Genomic DNA, 16,345 nt, shown 5'->3' with positions numbered 1-16,345 from the left:
AATTAAATAATGAGGGTAGGAATTGACATTAATCAATTAACATCAATTTAAGCCAATCTTCGGATTTTTTAAATATGCTAGGCCACTGGTTTAAATTGAGGTTAATTGATTGATATCATTTTCTACTCTCATTGTTTAATTTCTAAATAACAATGTTCTCTAACCGGTAAATTAGCTACGGTAATTTATTAACTGCAGAGTTATTTCCGGCCTCAACGCGCCAAAATGAAGACATTTGAAAGATCCCCTCAGATATAATTTGCAGAACTTTATACACATTCTCTTTCGGGTGAACGTTCTGTGTCTAGTTCTGGAAATTATGCTTTGTAAGCGACAGGCTACGCTGATGAGTATGCAGATATTTACATTCGTAAATATTAACAACGAAATCATGGTACGTAGGTAATCGCTTTATTTTGAATATTTTCATTATTTTGAATATTTTCATAAATTAAACATCTTATTGATTCTGATAACATTTTTATAACAAATCGTACCATACCTATTGAGGAGACCAAACATCACCAATGTGTTGAAGTATTGAATCAAAGGGATCTAACTCTTTTAATCCAATCTCTTGCAGCCACATTAACTCAACTTTTTAGTGGGGAGATAACCCAAATTTTTTAATGGCAATTTGTTAATGGAGGTGAAATAACCAAAAAGTACCCGATCAAGAACCCCAGTTATGTTTCAAAAAATAGCTGAATGTGATCGTATGACTAAGGTGTAGAAGACTCGAAGGACGAAGGCCGGGGTCACCAGTGAGCAGTGGACTTGGAAGAAAATTTGTTTTTAGGGTGTGCAATCCCAAGTTCAAGACTTGTTACGAACGCAGTGGAGTTTTTTCAATCTTAATATAAAAACAAACACAGGTATAATAATAATAATAATAATAATAATAATAATAATAATAATAATAATAATAATAATAATAATAATAATAATAATAATAATAATAATAATGATGATGATGATGATAATAATGGTGATGGTTTCAAATTTTGGCACAGGGCCAGCAATTTCGGTAGATGAAAATAAATGGAAAATGTCAAAAAGTGCAAGCAGATTAACAATTTCATATTTGAAAAGCAGGATTTGTTTTAATTATTTTTGATTAATTTATTTAAACTTTTTTGTTCATCATCATTATCAGGTAAAAAATAAAATTGAATACATTTTCATTTAACAACTTTTATTAAATTCATTACATTTGGAAAAAAACTAAATGCAATATGATATACATTTACGTATTTCGGATTTGAATTAAACGAGTAACGTATAACATGTGTAAGAATGTGAAGTATATTTTGTATCTTAAAATGTTTAATTTCGGGGATATATACCAAATGAAGCAAACATAAGCAGTAAAAATACAAATTGCAAGTATTTCAAAATGTGGGACTATATGACATAAAATAGCAAAAATAAAAAGAAAGAAAATGGCGGTGCTTGTGTTTCAAAAGTACAACGAGAGGACTCAGGAGAAGGATAGAAAGACGGGGTAGAAGGGAACAGAGATAAAGAAAAAATAAAATAAAAAGTGAAAAAATAAACCGAGTGTCTGAAGGGAATGCTAGGTAGGAGCTGAAAAAACACGTCTTACCTAGGTACTGGTTAAGTAGAAAAGGAATGGGTGATAAACGGTTTGGATGGTCATATGGCACCAAAAAGTGAAGAGGGAGAGACCGACAGAGAAGAGTAGAGAAGAGTAGAGAAGATTGGAGAAGAGTAGAGAAGATTGGAGAAGATTGGAGAAGAGAAGAGAAGATTGGAGAAGTTTGGAGAAGATTGGAGAAGATTGGAGAAGAGAAGAGAAGATTGGAGAAGAGTAGAGAAGATTGGAGAAGATTGGAGAAGAGAAGAGAAGATTGGAGAAGAGAAGAGAAGATTGGAGAAGTTTGGAGAAGATTGGAGAAGATTGGAGAAGAGAAGAGAAGATTGGAGAAGAGAAGAGAAGAGTGGAGAAGATTGGAGAAGAGAAGATTGGAGAAGAGAAGATTGGAGAAGAGTAAGTAGGAAGAGTCCAGAGGAGTAAAGATAGATAGCAGGTAGCTGGTAGAGATGGACAGAGAAAGAAATGGAGGAAAGTAGTAAAGAGTCGCAGTGAAATGGAAAGTAGAAAGGTTGCAGATAGGTAAAGAGGGAGGCGAATAGAAATTGATAGAGAGGGTTTTACAAACAAGAAAGGAGAGAAGACAGGAGAGGAGAGAAGGCGGATGAGGAGAAGGATAGAGAAATGGGTAGAAAAGAGAGACAATAAGAAAGGAGAGAAGACAGGAGAGGAGAGAAGGCGGATGAGGAGAAGGATAGAGAAATGGGTAGAAAAGAGAGACAATGTCAATAATCATGTATATGCGTATGTATGTGTGTGTGTGTGTGTGTGTGTGTAATGTGAGTGTGTGTGTCTGTCTTCGTTTGTGTGTATATGAATGTCTATATATGTATGTCTATATATGTATGTCTATATATGTATGTCTATATATGCATGTGTGTGTGTGTGTGTGTGTGTGTGTGTGTGTGTGTGTGTGTGTGCGTTTGCACGAACATGAAACTACTTGTCTAAGTATTAATCTTCCGTTCCCCTTCGACTCACTTAATCCTCTAAGCAGTTATGACAGCGAAAGCAGATTAGGTCATTTTATCTAAACTGGAACGCATGATTTATGTAATTTTTCTTTTAGAATTATCCCGTAAATTGGCGTTGCAAATGGAAATGGTACGGAAACAAGTGTAACTTATAATTAAAGAAATGTTCAAGAATTTTCTGTCTTCTTCTTTTCATTGTGTGTATATATAACGCCGATGTGATATAATTTCTTGGGAGAGAAATACTTTTGCGACTGAAGATAGCTTTGTATTGTCAATTATACACTGATATAAAGCTTGAAACACGTGTACCGCAGAATCCTTTGTGTTTTTGTTGTTATTTTTTGCATTTACAATTTATATATATATATATATATATATATACTTTTAATTTTGATGTTGGTGCTGCTTTAGTTAAGTTATATATCTTTCTAGGGAATTCCCTTGGGAATTTTATGACCATCTTTGTTAGTAAATATTTCCAGCTTTTTTTTTTAATTCTCATCCTTTGTTCTTGTTTTGAGATTTTAAGGAGTGCGAGCACACTACCTGTGCTAGTGAGTGAACGTGCCCTGATGTCATGTGGACCAGACGCTCTACCCAAAATAGGCGCTGTGTCTTGTGGGTAAACTCGGGAGAGCAGGCGACAAACTGTAAAAACATAAGCAGAAGGCAGTGAGAAAACTTGTGAATCTTCAGACTTTAGTATGGAGGCCCATAGTCACCCATGCCTGTTTGCATGGCACATGGGAAGTTCGAATTTACATGGTGGTGGTGGTGGTGGTTGCGTTGCTCTAAGTAATCCCTAACTAAGCAGACCTATGCGGTGAATATGTTCCAGCAATGACTCTGATATCTTTTCCCATCCATATTGCTCCTTGTGTGGTAGACCCTAATCCATTGTCCGGTTTAACGTCAATGCCAGCTTTCATCGGAGTCTATTCTGTAGCAAGTATTCAAACCGGGACTCGTTACCTTGACACTTTGCTTACTACTGCAGCCACACGTGAATCGTGGGGTTTTCTCCTTTCCCTTACCAGTCCCGGTAACCCTGCAACAGTCATGGGGGCCACTCTTCGTTATCTGAATTAGCCATGAAATGAATCTAGGACTTCATTACCCAATGTATCTTTTACTCTCTAAATATGGTATGATATGATTTGGATAAAAGATTTGATGGCTATTTCTTGTGCGTCGATTCCTCTGACTCGCCACATCCTTGTTACCACTCTTCTAATGGAACCAACATTTTTTTTCCATTTAGTTCAATGTGCACTAGAGTTATTCCATAATCGTCAAATACACTATGATTAGATCTGGGTAGTTACATATTCTAAGCATTTTTATGATGTATGCCAATATGACATCATGCAACTTATGATGTATGTCAACATGATATCATGTAACTTTTCATGAGGAACTGTTTCATATAAATCACTCAAACGAAAACGTCTTAGCTGTTTAAATATTTTACAAAAGGATGACTTTGATTCGATTTGTTATTGATTGGAGAAGCGAAAGAATTTACTAAATAACTGTCTTAATTGAATACGAAATTGTTCACTGAAAAGTCCATAAATATATGGATTAATAGTACAGTTAATATAATAAGAAAATGTCAAAAAATGGTAAAGACTTTGGTCTTTATAGCTTGCAACGTTATCGAAATCTTCACTAAACAACCTCCAGAATGTTCCAACGAAATGTGGTAAATAACTGACAATCCAGATCACAGTGATGATGAACAAAATTAAATTGGTCCTAGTTGGCCGTAAAGCTCGCTTTCTCACAGCAGTAATAGCGTGTAAATTTACTTTGGAACGTCTACTATTATTCGACGTATTCTGGGAAGTAGTAAGAACTTGTGAATGTTCAAGTAATTGAATTGCTTTCGTTTTCTTTATTTTGTAAATTTCCCTAATACGCATTCCAATTAAACCGTATAGAGTCATGATCAAAATAAACAAACTAGAGCAAATGCCCGCCATTACCACATAATAGATTAAAGGATATGCATTGCCTTTTAAATAGGTAACAAAGGAACACACTTCTCCAATATTTCCACATTCTCTGACCATTCTGTTTTGTTTGCTGTACACAAAAGCTGCCGGTAAACTAAGAATGAAAGACGCGATTATTGATAATGTTATGAGTTTCTTTGAATCCTGAACAGTAAATTTTGGTTTAAGAGGTTGACATATAAGTCTATATCTATCGACTGCTATAATGGTTACAATCATACCTGAATTGATCACTACTAGAGCCACAATAGCACCAATGAAGCGGCACATAACATCGCTGCGGAAGGTGAACGAATAATGTAGCATAACAATTTCTATAGGAATACATACTACGCAAGCTAGAAAATCGCACACAGAAAGTGCTACAATGAACAGATGTGTGGCTGACTCAACAAATTTATAAAAATATATATATGCTACGAAGAAATTCCCAATTGTTCCAAGTGCCATAGCAATTCCAAGATATACTAGTACTGGAAAAAAAGCGTCCGTCATTCTAGAATTCATGTATTCTATAAGAATATAACATTCGGTTTTGTTGGGTGTGTTGGTCATCTCTTTTTGCTCCAGCTTCTTCAAATATCTTCTGAAACTTCCAATACAGTCTTTTAGTTGACATAAACGTCTATTATATTTTCTGAAAAATAGAAAAGATTGGTTTATAAGTGTTACTCAGAAAGATTAAGGTAAAATAGCTTGTACAAAGCAAGAAATATGTTTATCAATGAAACAAATTAGTTGCTCGTCATTGTTATTAATGAATATAGGTTTATATACATATACACCTGTATATGTATATAGGTGTATATATATATACGCCTAGTGGAGGCGCAACGGCCCAGTGGTTAGGGCAGCGAACTCGCGGTCATAGGATCGCGGTTTCGATTCCCAGAACAGGCGTTGTGAGTGTTTATTGAGCGAAAACACCTAAAGCTCCACGAGGCTCCGGCAGGGGATGATGGCGAACCCTGCTGTACTCTTCCACCACAACTTTCTCTCACTCTTAATTCCTGTTTCTGTTTGTGCCTGTAATTCAAAGGGTCAGCCTTGTCACACTGTGTCACGCTGAATATCCTCGAGAACTACGTTAAGGGTACACGTGTCTGTGGAGTGCTCAGCCACTTGCACGTTAATTTCACGAGCAGGCTGTTCCGTTGATCAGATCAACTGGAACCCCCGACGTCGTAAGCGACGGAGTGCCAACAACAATATACATTAAACACTATAAACTTGTTTCATGCCAGATATCAATCAAAAATTAAAATGAGGTAGTATATAAACTATAAATATATATATATATATATATATATATATATATATATATATATATATATATATATATAATCCAGAGGTCTCCTTCGAGGTGACAATGGGTGTTTCTGACAGTACAGACGTATGTGACCTATCATTATCTTTTTGGCACTTTCACAGAAACTTACTAGTAACCTACTGCATAATAGTGACCCTACTGCAGCATGACTTTTACCTTCCCGGAAGATATCCAGCAGTTGTGTCTTCTCGTGGAGCGTCATAACCTTTTTCTGGCACTTAGGTTCACTGCCAGAAGTCTTAGAAGGTGTAGAGCATTTGAGCGGCGTCATGAAGCTTTAATAATACGCTGCAAAAAAACACAGCACTCAACAAAATACTGGAGATAGCAACTGGACGCAGTTTTTCCAAAACAAAAAAAAAAAACTACAAAAAAAATCTTCATTGCGTCTATTATGCGCATACCACCAATGGGAAATTGACCAGAGATTAAAAATAATCATGGTTTAGAAAAATTTAGTTTGTATTACCACTAGATACTGTAATCTATACTATAATGATAAGGGAGAGGGGAGAGAGGGGGGGACCAGCAATATAGCCTCAATGAGGCTATATTGTCTCACGACCTTAAAAATTATCCTTAATTATCCAGACCTTAAAAATTGAAATAAACATTGTGCATGATCAAATGTCGCGATGGTCTTTAAAAAAAGCGCTAGTAGTCGCTATACTAATTAGTAAGCCTTGATTGCAAGCCGGAATAAGAGATACAAGATGCAGTGTGCTTGTATCTAAAAAAAAAACATCATGCGACTATTCTAATCAGAGGGAGGGGCATCCAGTAAACCGGCAAATACAGTATATTATTATTAATAGTTTAGCCTTAAAAAGTGTGGAGAAGTATATATTGCCATAAAAAATCGTGGACAATATTTACGATTCCGCGAATATGCGGTGGTTTTAGCGAACAATTATCAGTTCCGCAAATAGCCGGGATCGCGAATGCCGAACCGTGAATAAACGGGGGTACACTGTACTTTTAATTTGCATGTTTGTTACAAACACTTGCCGAGACACACCCAGTGTCCTAGGGCGAGTGAAGGATAAAAGATGTTACAATATGATTGAAATCTTGGGGAGGGGAAGTGGCAGAGGCAGTAGCGAAATATTTTCATGCAACACAGACGTTTAAATTGATAGGGTTTTCTAAGGACAGTATTTGTCAGCACAATCTTTTTAACTTTCTCTGAGACATGGTTCTCCTGGGATGTTGTCTAGATATTTTTGTGTGTGCGTGAGTGTATATTTTTATATGTATGTATGCATGTATGTATGTATGTATGTGTATGTCTGTGTTTGTTTCCCCACCATCACTTGACAACCGATGCTGGTGTGTTCACGTCCCCGTCACTTAGCGGTTCAGCAAAAGAGGCCGATAGAATAAGTATTAAGATTACAAAGAATAATTTCTGGGATCGAATTTTTCGACTAAAGGCGGTGCTTCAGCATGGCCGCAATCAAATGACTAAAACAAATATGTCCAATTCACAAAATGTTCCCCACCTTCCGTTAGACTCGGCTTCAATCCTTAATGGACAAAAATTCTATACAGACAGATAAGAAGTCTCAAATGACTTACAAAGGCAACTCTAAGAAAACCTTCCCTGGGTAAATCGTAAGACGTTTTGACATAATATATGTAGCTATGAGAAAGTATTCAACTATAAAATACTATACGACCCATAAGTCGGCAATTATGAAGTACGGACAAAAAATACTATATTATAAACATCAAATTTGTTTTTATCTAACAAAAAAATATATCATTGGAATTGAGAGTAAACTCTGCCTAAAACACATGGAACGTAATTATGTTTGTGAAATTTCTTAAGATTTTTATCTTTCTTAAGAAAAGCATAGAAGACAAATAATACACTGTATATTAAGACACCGAAAACTTATACCAACATTGAGAACGACAGCAGCTTCTTCTGGACTAGTGAGCAGTATGTCTCTTTGCATTTTAGTTTCTGTGGGTACAGTGATTATCACTCTGTCAAAAACACTGTTTTTAGTGTTCGGAGACAATAAAGAAATTTGGATTTCATTCCATCTGACATCTTAAGCGAGGAATTCCAAACTCACCGATTTTTTTTGTTTGAAGTTCAAAATGTGACTTGAATAGTGACGTGTGTTTTGTCATTGTGCTGTCATAATTATAATTTTTATTTAGTTTATGTCCAAATTCTTATTACTTTTCGAATGATCGACACGACAAGAGGTTTGAGAACACGGTATTGGGGGGGGGGGGTTTCTTCCTTTTGACAGGCTGGAAAACATTTTCAAACACTGAAAATATTAATAACAAAATTCGCAGAAAATTTATCAAGAATCGCCACAAGAAAGAATGTGGTATATATATATATATAAAACGTGAGAGAGTTAGGGATATATATATATATATATATATATATATATATATATATATATATATATATATATATATATATATATATATATATATATAAACAAATAGTAAATGAGTATATGCATATATACGTACAGGTATGTGCATACCGACATCCACCTGTATGTATAGGTGCATATCTGGGTACAGGACATTGCAAACAAACGTAGACGAGAAAACACACAAGCCACATAAAGAACATTCTACTTCATCAGCTACCCACGTTTTAACACCGGCGTTTCGACGAGCTTGGGCAGGACGCATCGTTAAAACGGCTCATTCCATGGACCGCAGATTAAATTTGTATACGCAAATTAAATCTAGCCATGGAGGAATGTAGTGGCGGACAAAAAACAAGACAGGACAACAAACAGAAAAGGCTTTACGGCCAGACGAGAAAAATTATGTGTGTAGGAACGCTGTGACGCACGAACTTGAAAGGGACGAAGTGGTTCGTGTGCTTGCTCGGCGATAGCCAAGGAAGAAAAGGATTCATGACCGGAAGCATGTGACCATGCCGGTGTAAAGGGAAGAGAGAGAGAGTGGTAGAGGGAGAAACAAAGGGAGGAAGTAGAAGAATAGGTGAGCAACGAGAGGAAAAGAGAAAAAGAGGAAATACGAGGGGGGAAAAAGAGATACGTAGTAGTAACAGAGGAAGAAAGAGAGGGGTAAAGCGAGATACGTAGTAGTAAAGAGGAAGAACGAGAGGGGGAAAAAGATAGAGAAAGAGAAAGAGATAGAGTAGCGTCGGAAGATATATAAGTTTACGAAAACTACTTACAGTTGGAGACGCTGCGTTCAATCATGTAAAAACAAATAGTAAATGAGTATATGCATATATACGTACAGGTATGTGCATACCGACATCCACCTGTATGTATAGGTGCATATCTGGGTACAGGACATTGCAAACAAAACGTAGACGAGAAAACACACAAGCCACATAGAGAACATTCTACTTCATCAGCTACCCACGTTTTAACACCGGCGTTTCGAAGAGCTTGGGCAGGACGCATCGTTAAAACGGCTCATCCCATGGACCGCAGATTAAATTTGTATACGCAAATTAAATCTTGCCATGGAGGAATGTAGTGGCGGACAAAAAACAAGACAGGAAAACAAACAGAAAAGGCTTTACGGCCAGACGAGAAAAATCATGTGTGTATGAACGCTGTGAGGCACGAACTTGAAAGGGATGAAGTGGTTCGCGTGTTTGCTCGGCGATAGCCAAGGAAGAAAAGGATTATTGACCGGAAGCATGTGACCATGCCGGTGTAAGGGAAAGAGAGAGAGTGGTAGAGGGAGAAACAAAGGGAGGAAGTAGAAGAATAGGTGAGCAACGAGAGGAAAAGAGAAAGAGAGGAAGTACGAGGGGGAAAAAAGAGATACGTAGTAGTAACAGAGGAAGAAAGAGAGGGGTAAAGCGAGATACGTAGTAGTAAAGAGGAAGAACGAGAGGGGGAAAAAGATAGAGGAAGAGAAAGAGAAAGAGATAGAGTAGCGTCGGAAGATATAAGTTTACGAAAACTACTTACAATTGGAGACGCTGCGTTCAGTCATGTAAAAACAAATAGTAAATGAGTATATGCATATATACGTACAGGTATGTGCATGCCGACATCCACCTGTATGTATAGGTGCATATCTGGGTACAGGACATTGCAAACAAAACGTAGACGAGAAAACACACAAGCCACATAGAGAACATTCTACTTCATCAGCTACCCACGTTTTAACACCGGCGTTTCGAAGAGCTTGGGCAGGACGCATCGTTAAAAAGGCTCATCCCATGGACCGCAGATTAAATTTGTATACGCAAATTAAATCTTGCCATGGAGGAATGTAGTGGCGGACAAAAAACAAAACAGGAAAACAAACAGAAAAGGCTTTACGGCCAGACGAGAAAAATTATGTGTGTATGAACGCTGTGAGGCACGAACATATATATATATATATATATATATATATATATATACAGAGAGAGAGAGAGAGAGTAAAATCAATTTGCCAACGTTAATTGGCAGTCTTGATTAGGACGATGTTAGTACCTTTTTTTAGCCAGGAAAACATCTTTTCCAGCTGGCTACCGGCATACAACTACGTCCTTATACCTCGAACAAAGTAGCTAATGTCCCCACTCAGCCTTAAATGGAACAGTAACACCCACCACCACACCACACCACATGACTAAAGACAGAAAGGAGGAGATGAGAGAGGGAAAAAATGTAAATAAAGCAGATACAAGCAGGGTAATACACACACAATAAACATAAATGCACATACCTGTGATACATATAAGAAATAGAGATAGATAAATAAAAAAATAAAATCCAAAACAAATAAATAAATATATTCGTCACATACCTGTGATAAATATAAGAAATAAAGATAGATGAAATAAATAAATAAATCTATACAAAGGACATGGATATAAACAACATGCGAAGTGAACCCATAGAAACACACAATGACTTCATGGACGGCCGCAACAATATCAACAACACGACTAACAACGACAGCAGCAGTGGCGGTGACAACGATTGCAACAACAACTACCACGATGGCAACACCGTGGGCGAACACACAAACACAGAGAGATACAGGAACTGTACCAAATTTTCAGGTCCTAGGACATCAGCAGCACAAAGGGGTGAGAAGATGGGGCTGACAGGAAGACCATACTGCTGCTAAGAACAATGACACGCACACACATAAACACGGACGCAAACGCATGCGTACATAAGGGTACACATCACAGAAAAGCAGAATGGAGTAAGTGGAGCAAGAGCACGCACGAAAACGAAAAGTGTCGCTGAAGAGGTCACAGATGTGTGACGAAAGATTTCTGGACAATGGACTTGACTTAAAATAAGAACAGTAATAAACGAGTGAAAAACAAATATATAGTGCGTGTGTTTATTTGGCAAAAAAAAACAAAAAAAAGATGACCGTCCCGAAATACAACAATATTTGTTTCGATGCACGATTTCATATTCAGAGATTACTAGCTTAACGACTCACTAACAATCTGATGGCAGTGATGATTCGAATTGCGTGAGACCACTTTCATATTCTCTGGTACACTACCAAAACTACATCCCACATGATTTCAGATATTTAACACTGTCTCATGCATAATGCACACTGTCGATAGACAAGTTACTGTAGATTTTGTCCCAATATAACATCTGTTTATGGAGAGCTGTATTAAACACAATAAATACTAGAAGGAGACGAAAAGAAGCAACCACTGAGAATTCCAAATGCATTTAGGCCTTTGGAGTCCTTTGGAGGCCCTTTCAGTAGGGCGGTCTCGCAGCTAGCCACATGCACAAACGAGAATTCGTGACATCTGAGGAAAATGCAAATGTACATAAAAACATGACAGGCAATTGATTTTCTTCTGTTTAAGAAGCCACAACCGAGAATGGCGCGCCAGGAATCTCCGTCGATACACGTTGTGTATCTCTCTCCCTAATGACATCAATGTAGTTGAGTGAGTGTTATCATCTATGAGTGTGCGAAAGTTTGTAAATTATACTATCTATCAGATGCGGTGTCTTGTTCTGTACGATAACAGTGACCAGCAAGGTTGAGCAGCGATAGCAGAAATGAGTAGAATGTGTCCCTAAATTTTTGATCTTGTGCTCAAACTATGAAATATTTTGAACTCTCATGAGAAACTAGAGATACGTACTATCAAAGCGTACTATCGAAGCTCTGTTTGTCAAATGTTGAAGCGCTTGTGACAGGCATTCCAGGTTTGCCACTTGCATTTCATGCAGTGTTTCTTACTGTAGGCTACATAGAACCCCAGATGCTTAAAATCACTGACCTTCTGCAGTTGTGACCACCGATGGAACAAATCGGCAGGTGGCCTTAAACATTTCCTTTTGTGGACGTGATTTCAAAGAGCCTTGTAGAAAGAGAAATACTGAACAGTTTGATGAGAATATCGAGTAGTTCTTTGGTGCAATGTTTGAGGCTAATGAAAGGTACATTGTCAGAACGATTGTCATTGTTGGTTAGAAATTACTAAATAGGTTTTTGCACTTGGCATATATGCGTGGGACTGGTAGAATATAAGCGTCTTCACTGTATCTATTAAATGTTATTAAGGATATAGTTCCGGATATAAAAACACAGACCGTACCTAACAAATGTGAACGAACATCATATGTCCGGTTGAAATGTGAAATCTTGCAGCAAACCCAAGTAAATTATTACATGCCTATGTATTTTAGAAAATAATAGCAATAAAGCACGTTAATAATTTTTATCAAAACAAGAAAGTGTACTCAAGTAACAATACTTGTAGGTATGCATAATAAGTACAATTTTGCAAAAGCTGTAATGAAAAACTTAGTGCCAAAATTTCATTTATAGAAACATAATAAACGGAAGTCACAACAGAAACGTTCTCCTCAAGACTCCAACAAATTTTCAACGAATTTTCCTAAGACCATACTTAGTTTCAAAGTATTTTCTAGCCTGACAAAAAAAACAGCATAAGGTTCTAAAATTATTTGTATTGGTTATTTAAGAAATAATTGAAGATTTCATATAAATGTGATAATAATTATGACGGCACAACTAAAACACGTCACTATTGAAACCACGTTGCGAACTTCAAGCAAAGATTTAAAAATTTTAGGATTCTTCGCAGAAGTCAGCAAGAAAAAATTGTTCACAGAAATTCATATCCAAAGTTGTTTATCGCCAAAGATTTTGAGTAAATAAATTACAATTATATTAATATATAATTGTGATTATGATATAATTATAATCGTATTTCCAATATAATTGTAATCATCATAACCAGTGAAGCTAAAATGTGATGAGAGGTAACACCAGCTTCTCCAGAAGAAGCTGTTTTCTTTCTCAAAGTTAGTGTCATCTTCTAGTGTCTTGATATGCCCTGCATTGTTTTTTGTCTAGATTTGTATTAAGATAACTCTGTCCAAACGTTATGAGATTTCACAAACAACAACTAGGTCCTGTGCATTTAGGGCAGTTTACTTCCAATTCATATAAAGTTGTTCGTATGTTACATGTAGTGGAAATATGAGTGTAAACATGATACATTATGTGTAAACCTCGAGTATGTAAATCCTGTACAAAATACGAGAGTACACAATCGACTAAAATATTTTTACTATTTGGGTTTATTTTATTCTTAACGAGAGATGTCGTGCATCAACCATTTGAAATATTCTTACTATCTTCCTATTATGTAGTTTTTCTACTGACTCAAAGAGAATTTCGGTGAGAATATTCATAATGTAGAGTTTCTTTTCGTTTTGTTTTTCTTTTTTTTTTCTTTTCCTTTATTAGTACCGAATAGTTAATAATTTCTCGGTTCATTAGCCATAAGGCATGATGAATGCAAACTTTTACTTGCCTACAAATAATTTATCTTTATCTTTTATTCTCTTACTTGTTTCAGTTATCTGACTGCGGTCATGCTGGGGCACCGCCTTGAAAGGTTTTAGTGGAACAAATCGATCCTAGGATTTTTTTCTTTAAGCCTAGTACTTATTATATCGGTCTCTTTTGCCGAACCGCTAAGTTACGGAGACATAAACACACCAACACCGAGTGTGTGTGTGTGTGTGTGTGTACATATGTATGTACGCACTTGACACCTCAACGTAGATCTTCAGTTTAACTCACGGCACATGGATGAACAAGAAACTAACGTAGAAAGCACATTGTACGAAGAGAGATCGAACCAGGAAAATTATGAGGCAGACTTTCCCACAGGATAACCGTGCCTGCTCCTAATAGAATAATATCACTCAATACAAAATCAAACATTCATTGTCCACAAAGACATGCACACACACACACACACACATATGATGAGCTTCCTTCAGTTTCCGTCTCATAAGGTTTTGGTCGGTCTGAGACTATAATAGAGGACATTTTCCCAAGGTGACATGCAGTGGAACTGAACCCGGAACCCCGAGGCAGTTGGTGAGCGTTTTGTGGCCGAAACACAAGTAAGCAGAAAGCTAAGTTGAGGTGAAGCTTTCTTGCATATGCATACGAGTGTATGTGTGAGTGCGTGTGCGTGTATGTATGTGTGTGTGTGTGAGTACGTGTGCATGTGCGCGCGCGCGTGTGTTGTTGCATGCTGGTGGTGCTTAAGCGGATGAGGTGCGATAATGTATTTTTGATGCGTTTGATAAGTGTGTGTGTGTGTGTGTGTACATATGTATGTACGGACTTGACACCTCAACGTAGATCTTCAGTTTAACTCACGGCACATGGATGAACAAGAAACTAACGTAGAAAGCACATTGTACGAAGAGAGATCGAACCAGGAAAATTATGAGGCAGACTTTCCCACAGGATAACCGTGCCTGCTCCTAATAGAATAATATCACTCAATACAAAATCAAACATTCATTGTCCACTAAGAATATTTATAAGTTCATTGTCAAAATATTGCTTGCATACATATAAATTTAGTTTGAATACCATGTTCTCAATGTTTGAATGACGTCTGACTCTTAACAAGGATGTCAGTGAATATGTACGCTTTTTGGTGTTATACTATGCAAGTAACAAAGCGTATACTATACCTGTTTACTTGCTAGTTGATATATGACATTTAATATATAACCACATTGTATTTATACACCGATATCCATTCAGAAAACTTCTGAATAATTCCTCTCTTTCTTCGATAAATACATTCCTTATTTTATAAATCCACATTGATTTAATCTTTCGGGAACACTTAATATTTCAATGTTTTGGGGTGCTTTGTTTTTTGTTTTTGTTTTTTTTTTTCTAGCTAAAATACTTTATTTATGCAGTTGTGTTCTCTATCATTTCAGAAAGCACAAGAAACATCATTACCAAACGAGTATTTTCAAGATCTCATAAGATATTTCAAAGAATTCGGAGAAAAAAGAAGAAAATGGGTAAAAACAATAGCGTTGACGATTGTATCAATATCTTGGAAGAACTAAATGCTGAAATGGTGGATGTTTATTTTCCAGTAATAACATGTCTCATATTTACTATGATAGCTGGGGGAATTGGAAATTGTATTTTAGCTTATGTATACTATTATAAATTTGAGATTACTTCCACACAAGTATTCGTTGTAGCACTCGCAATGAACGATTTTCTGACTTGCATAATATGCATACCAATGGAAATGGTGATTCTTCATTTTTCTTTCACTTTTCACAGTGATATTGCATGTCGCTTGATACGCTATATTGTGTCTACAGCAATAGTCATTTCAGCTTACATTATATGCATTATATCAGTCGACAGGTATATGCGTGTATGCCGATCCTTTCAACCTCAAATTTCTGTTCAGAAATCAAAGAAAATTGTAGCATTCTTAGTAATCGCGGCAGCTATTACTACTATAGTAATACCATTTGTATACTTCAAAAATAAAAGAATGGCCAAACATTGTGGAAATATTGGTGAAGTATGCTCACTTTCTGAGAGTTCAGATCTTGTTATAGGCTATTATATTTTCCTAACGGGCGGTAGCTTCAGTGCATTTCTTATGCTGTTCTTAATATATGCGCTGATTGGAATACGTATTGGGAAAATTTACAAAGCAAAGAAAAATATAATTCATAAACTTTATACCAGTTCAACGCTCACTAAAAGTATATATATAAATAGTAGATTTCTTGAAATTCCTTCTCCTACAAGAGATGAAAGACAATCAATGCACCCGGTTCGGACAAATTTTATTCTGTCCACTATCAGCTTGATTTGGATCATCAGTTATCTTCCACATTTTGCGGCAGTATTCTTTAGGCTCTCTATAAAAAGTTTTAATGAAACTGCAAGTCATAAAGAAAACGCCCTTTACAAATATTTACTGTGTTCTTTTTACGTCAGCAGTGCTCTTAACCCGTATGTTTACGGAGTTTTCTGCCAAAAGTTTCGTACTGAATTAAATAATTTATTTCGCAAAATTTTCCATTCAGATCATAAATAAAATACAGAATTTCTTCAA

At 36.4% G+C, this 16,345-nt stretch overlaps 2 protein-coding genes across 5 annotated transcripts; one reads left to right on the top strand and one right to left on the bottom strand.

Moving 5' to 3' along the window:
- Positions 1-1,178: 1,178 nt before the first annotated feature.
- LOC106868657 (orexin receptor type 2) lies at positions 1,179-8,086 on the bottom strand. Of its 2 annotated transcripts, none has more exons than XM_014914029.2 (2): positions 7,848-8,086; positions 1,179-5,247 (listed from the first exon to the last, which is right to left on the bottom strand). In XM_014914029.2, exon 2 carries the CDS (start codon positions 5,163-5,165, stop codon positions 4,089-4,091), a length of 1,077 nt encoding a protein of 358 aa, XP_014769515.1. In that variant the 5' UTR covers positions 5,166-5,247; positions 7,848-8,086; the 3' UTR covers positions 1,179-4,088. The 2 variants fall into 2 exon arrangements, with proteins under 2 accessions (XP_014769515.1, XP_089221923.1); XM_089365797.1 differs by lacking the exon at positions 7,848-8,086 and adding an exon at positions 6,097-6,245.
- Positions 8,087-12,912: 4,826 nt separating this feature from the next.
- On the top strand, positions 12,913-16,345 carry LOC106868661 (uncharacterized). 3 transcript variants are annotated; one of them, XM_014914038.2, is made up of 2 exons: positions 12,913-13,078; positions 15,192-16,345. In XM_014914038.2, the coding sequence occupies exons 1-2, from the start codon at positions 12,928-12,930 to the stop codon at positions 16,325-16,327; spliced, it is 1,287 nt and encodes a 428-aa protein (XP_014769524.1). In that variant the 5' UTR covers positions 12,913-12,927; the 3' UTR covers positions 16,328-16,345. The 3 variants fall into 3 exon arrangements, with proteins under 3 accessions (XP_014769524.1, XP_089221921.1, XP_089221920.1); XM_089365795.1 differs by having other exon boundaries at positions 12,957-13,190; XM_089365794.1 differs by having other exon boundaries at positions 12,957-13,232.

The sequence above is a fragment of the Octopus bimaculoides genome, chromosome 18 (assembly GCF_046866305.1).
Source record: "Octopus bimaculoides isolate indiv1 chromosome 18, ASM4686630v1, whole genome shotgun sequence".
In the NCBI taxonomy this organism is placed as follows: Eukaryota; Metazoa; Mollusca; class Cephalopoda; order Octopoda; family Octopodidae; genus Octopus; species Octopus bimaculoides.
This window is presented reverse-complemented; position numbering and strand designations above follow the sequence as displayed.

What these genes read in the sequence shown, in the direction of transcription:
- LOC106868657 (XM_014914029.2), bottom strand. Translation starts at nt 5,165, where the DNA reads ATGACCAACACACCCAACAAAACCGAATGTTATATTCTTATAGAATAC.
- LOC106868661 (XM_014914038.2), top strand. Translation starts at nt 12,928, where the DNA reads ATGACGGCACAACTAAAACACGTCACTATTGAAACCACGTTGCGAACT. An exon ending in TTTATCGCCAAAGATTTTGA is followed by an intron (nt 13,079 to 15,191) that starts GTAAATAAATTA and finishes CTATCATTTCAG; the next exon opens with AAAGCACAAGAAACATCATT.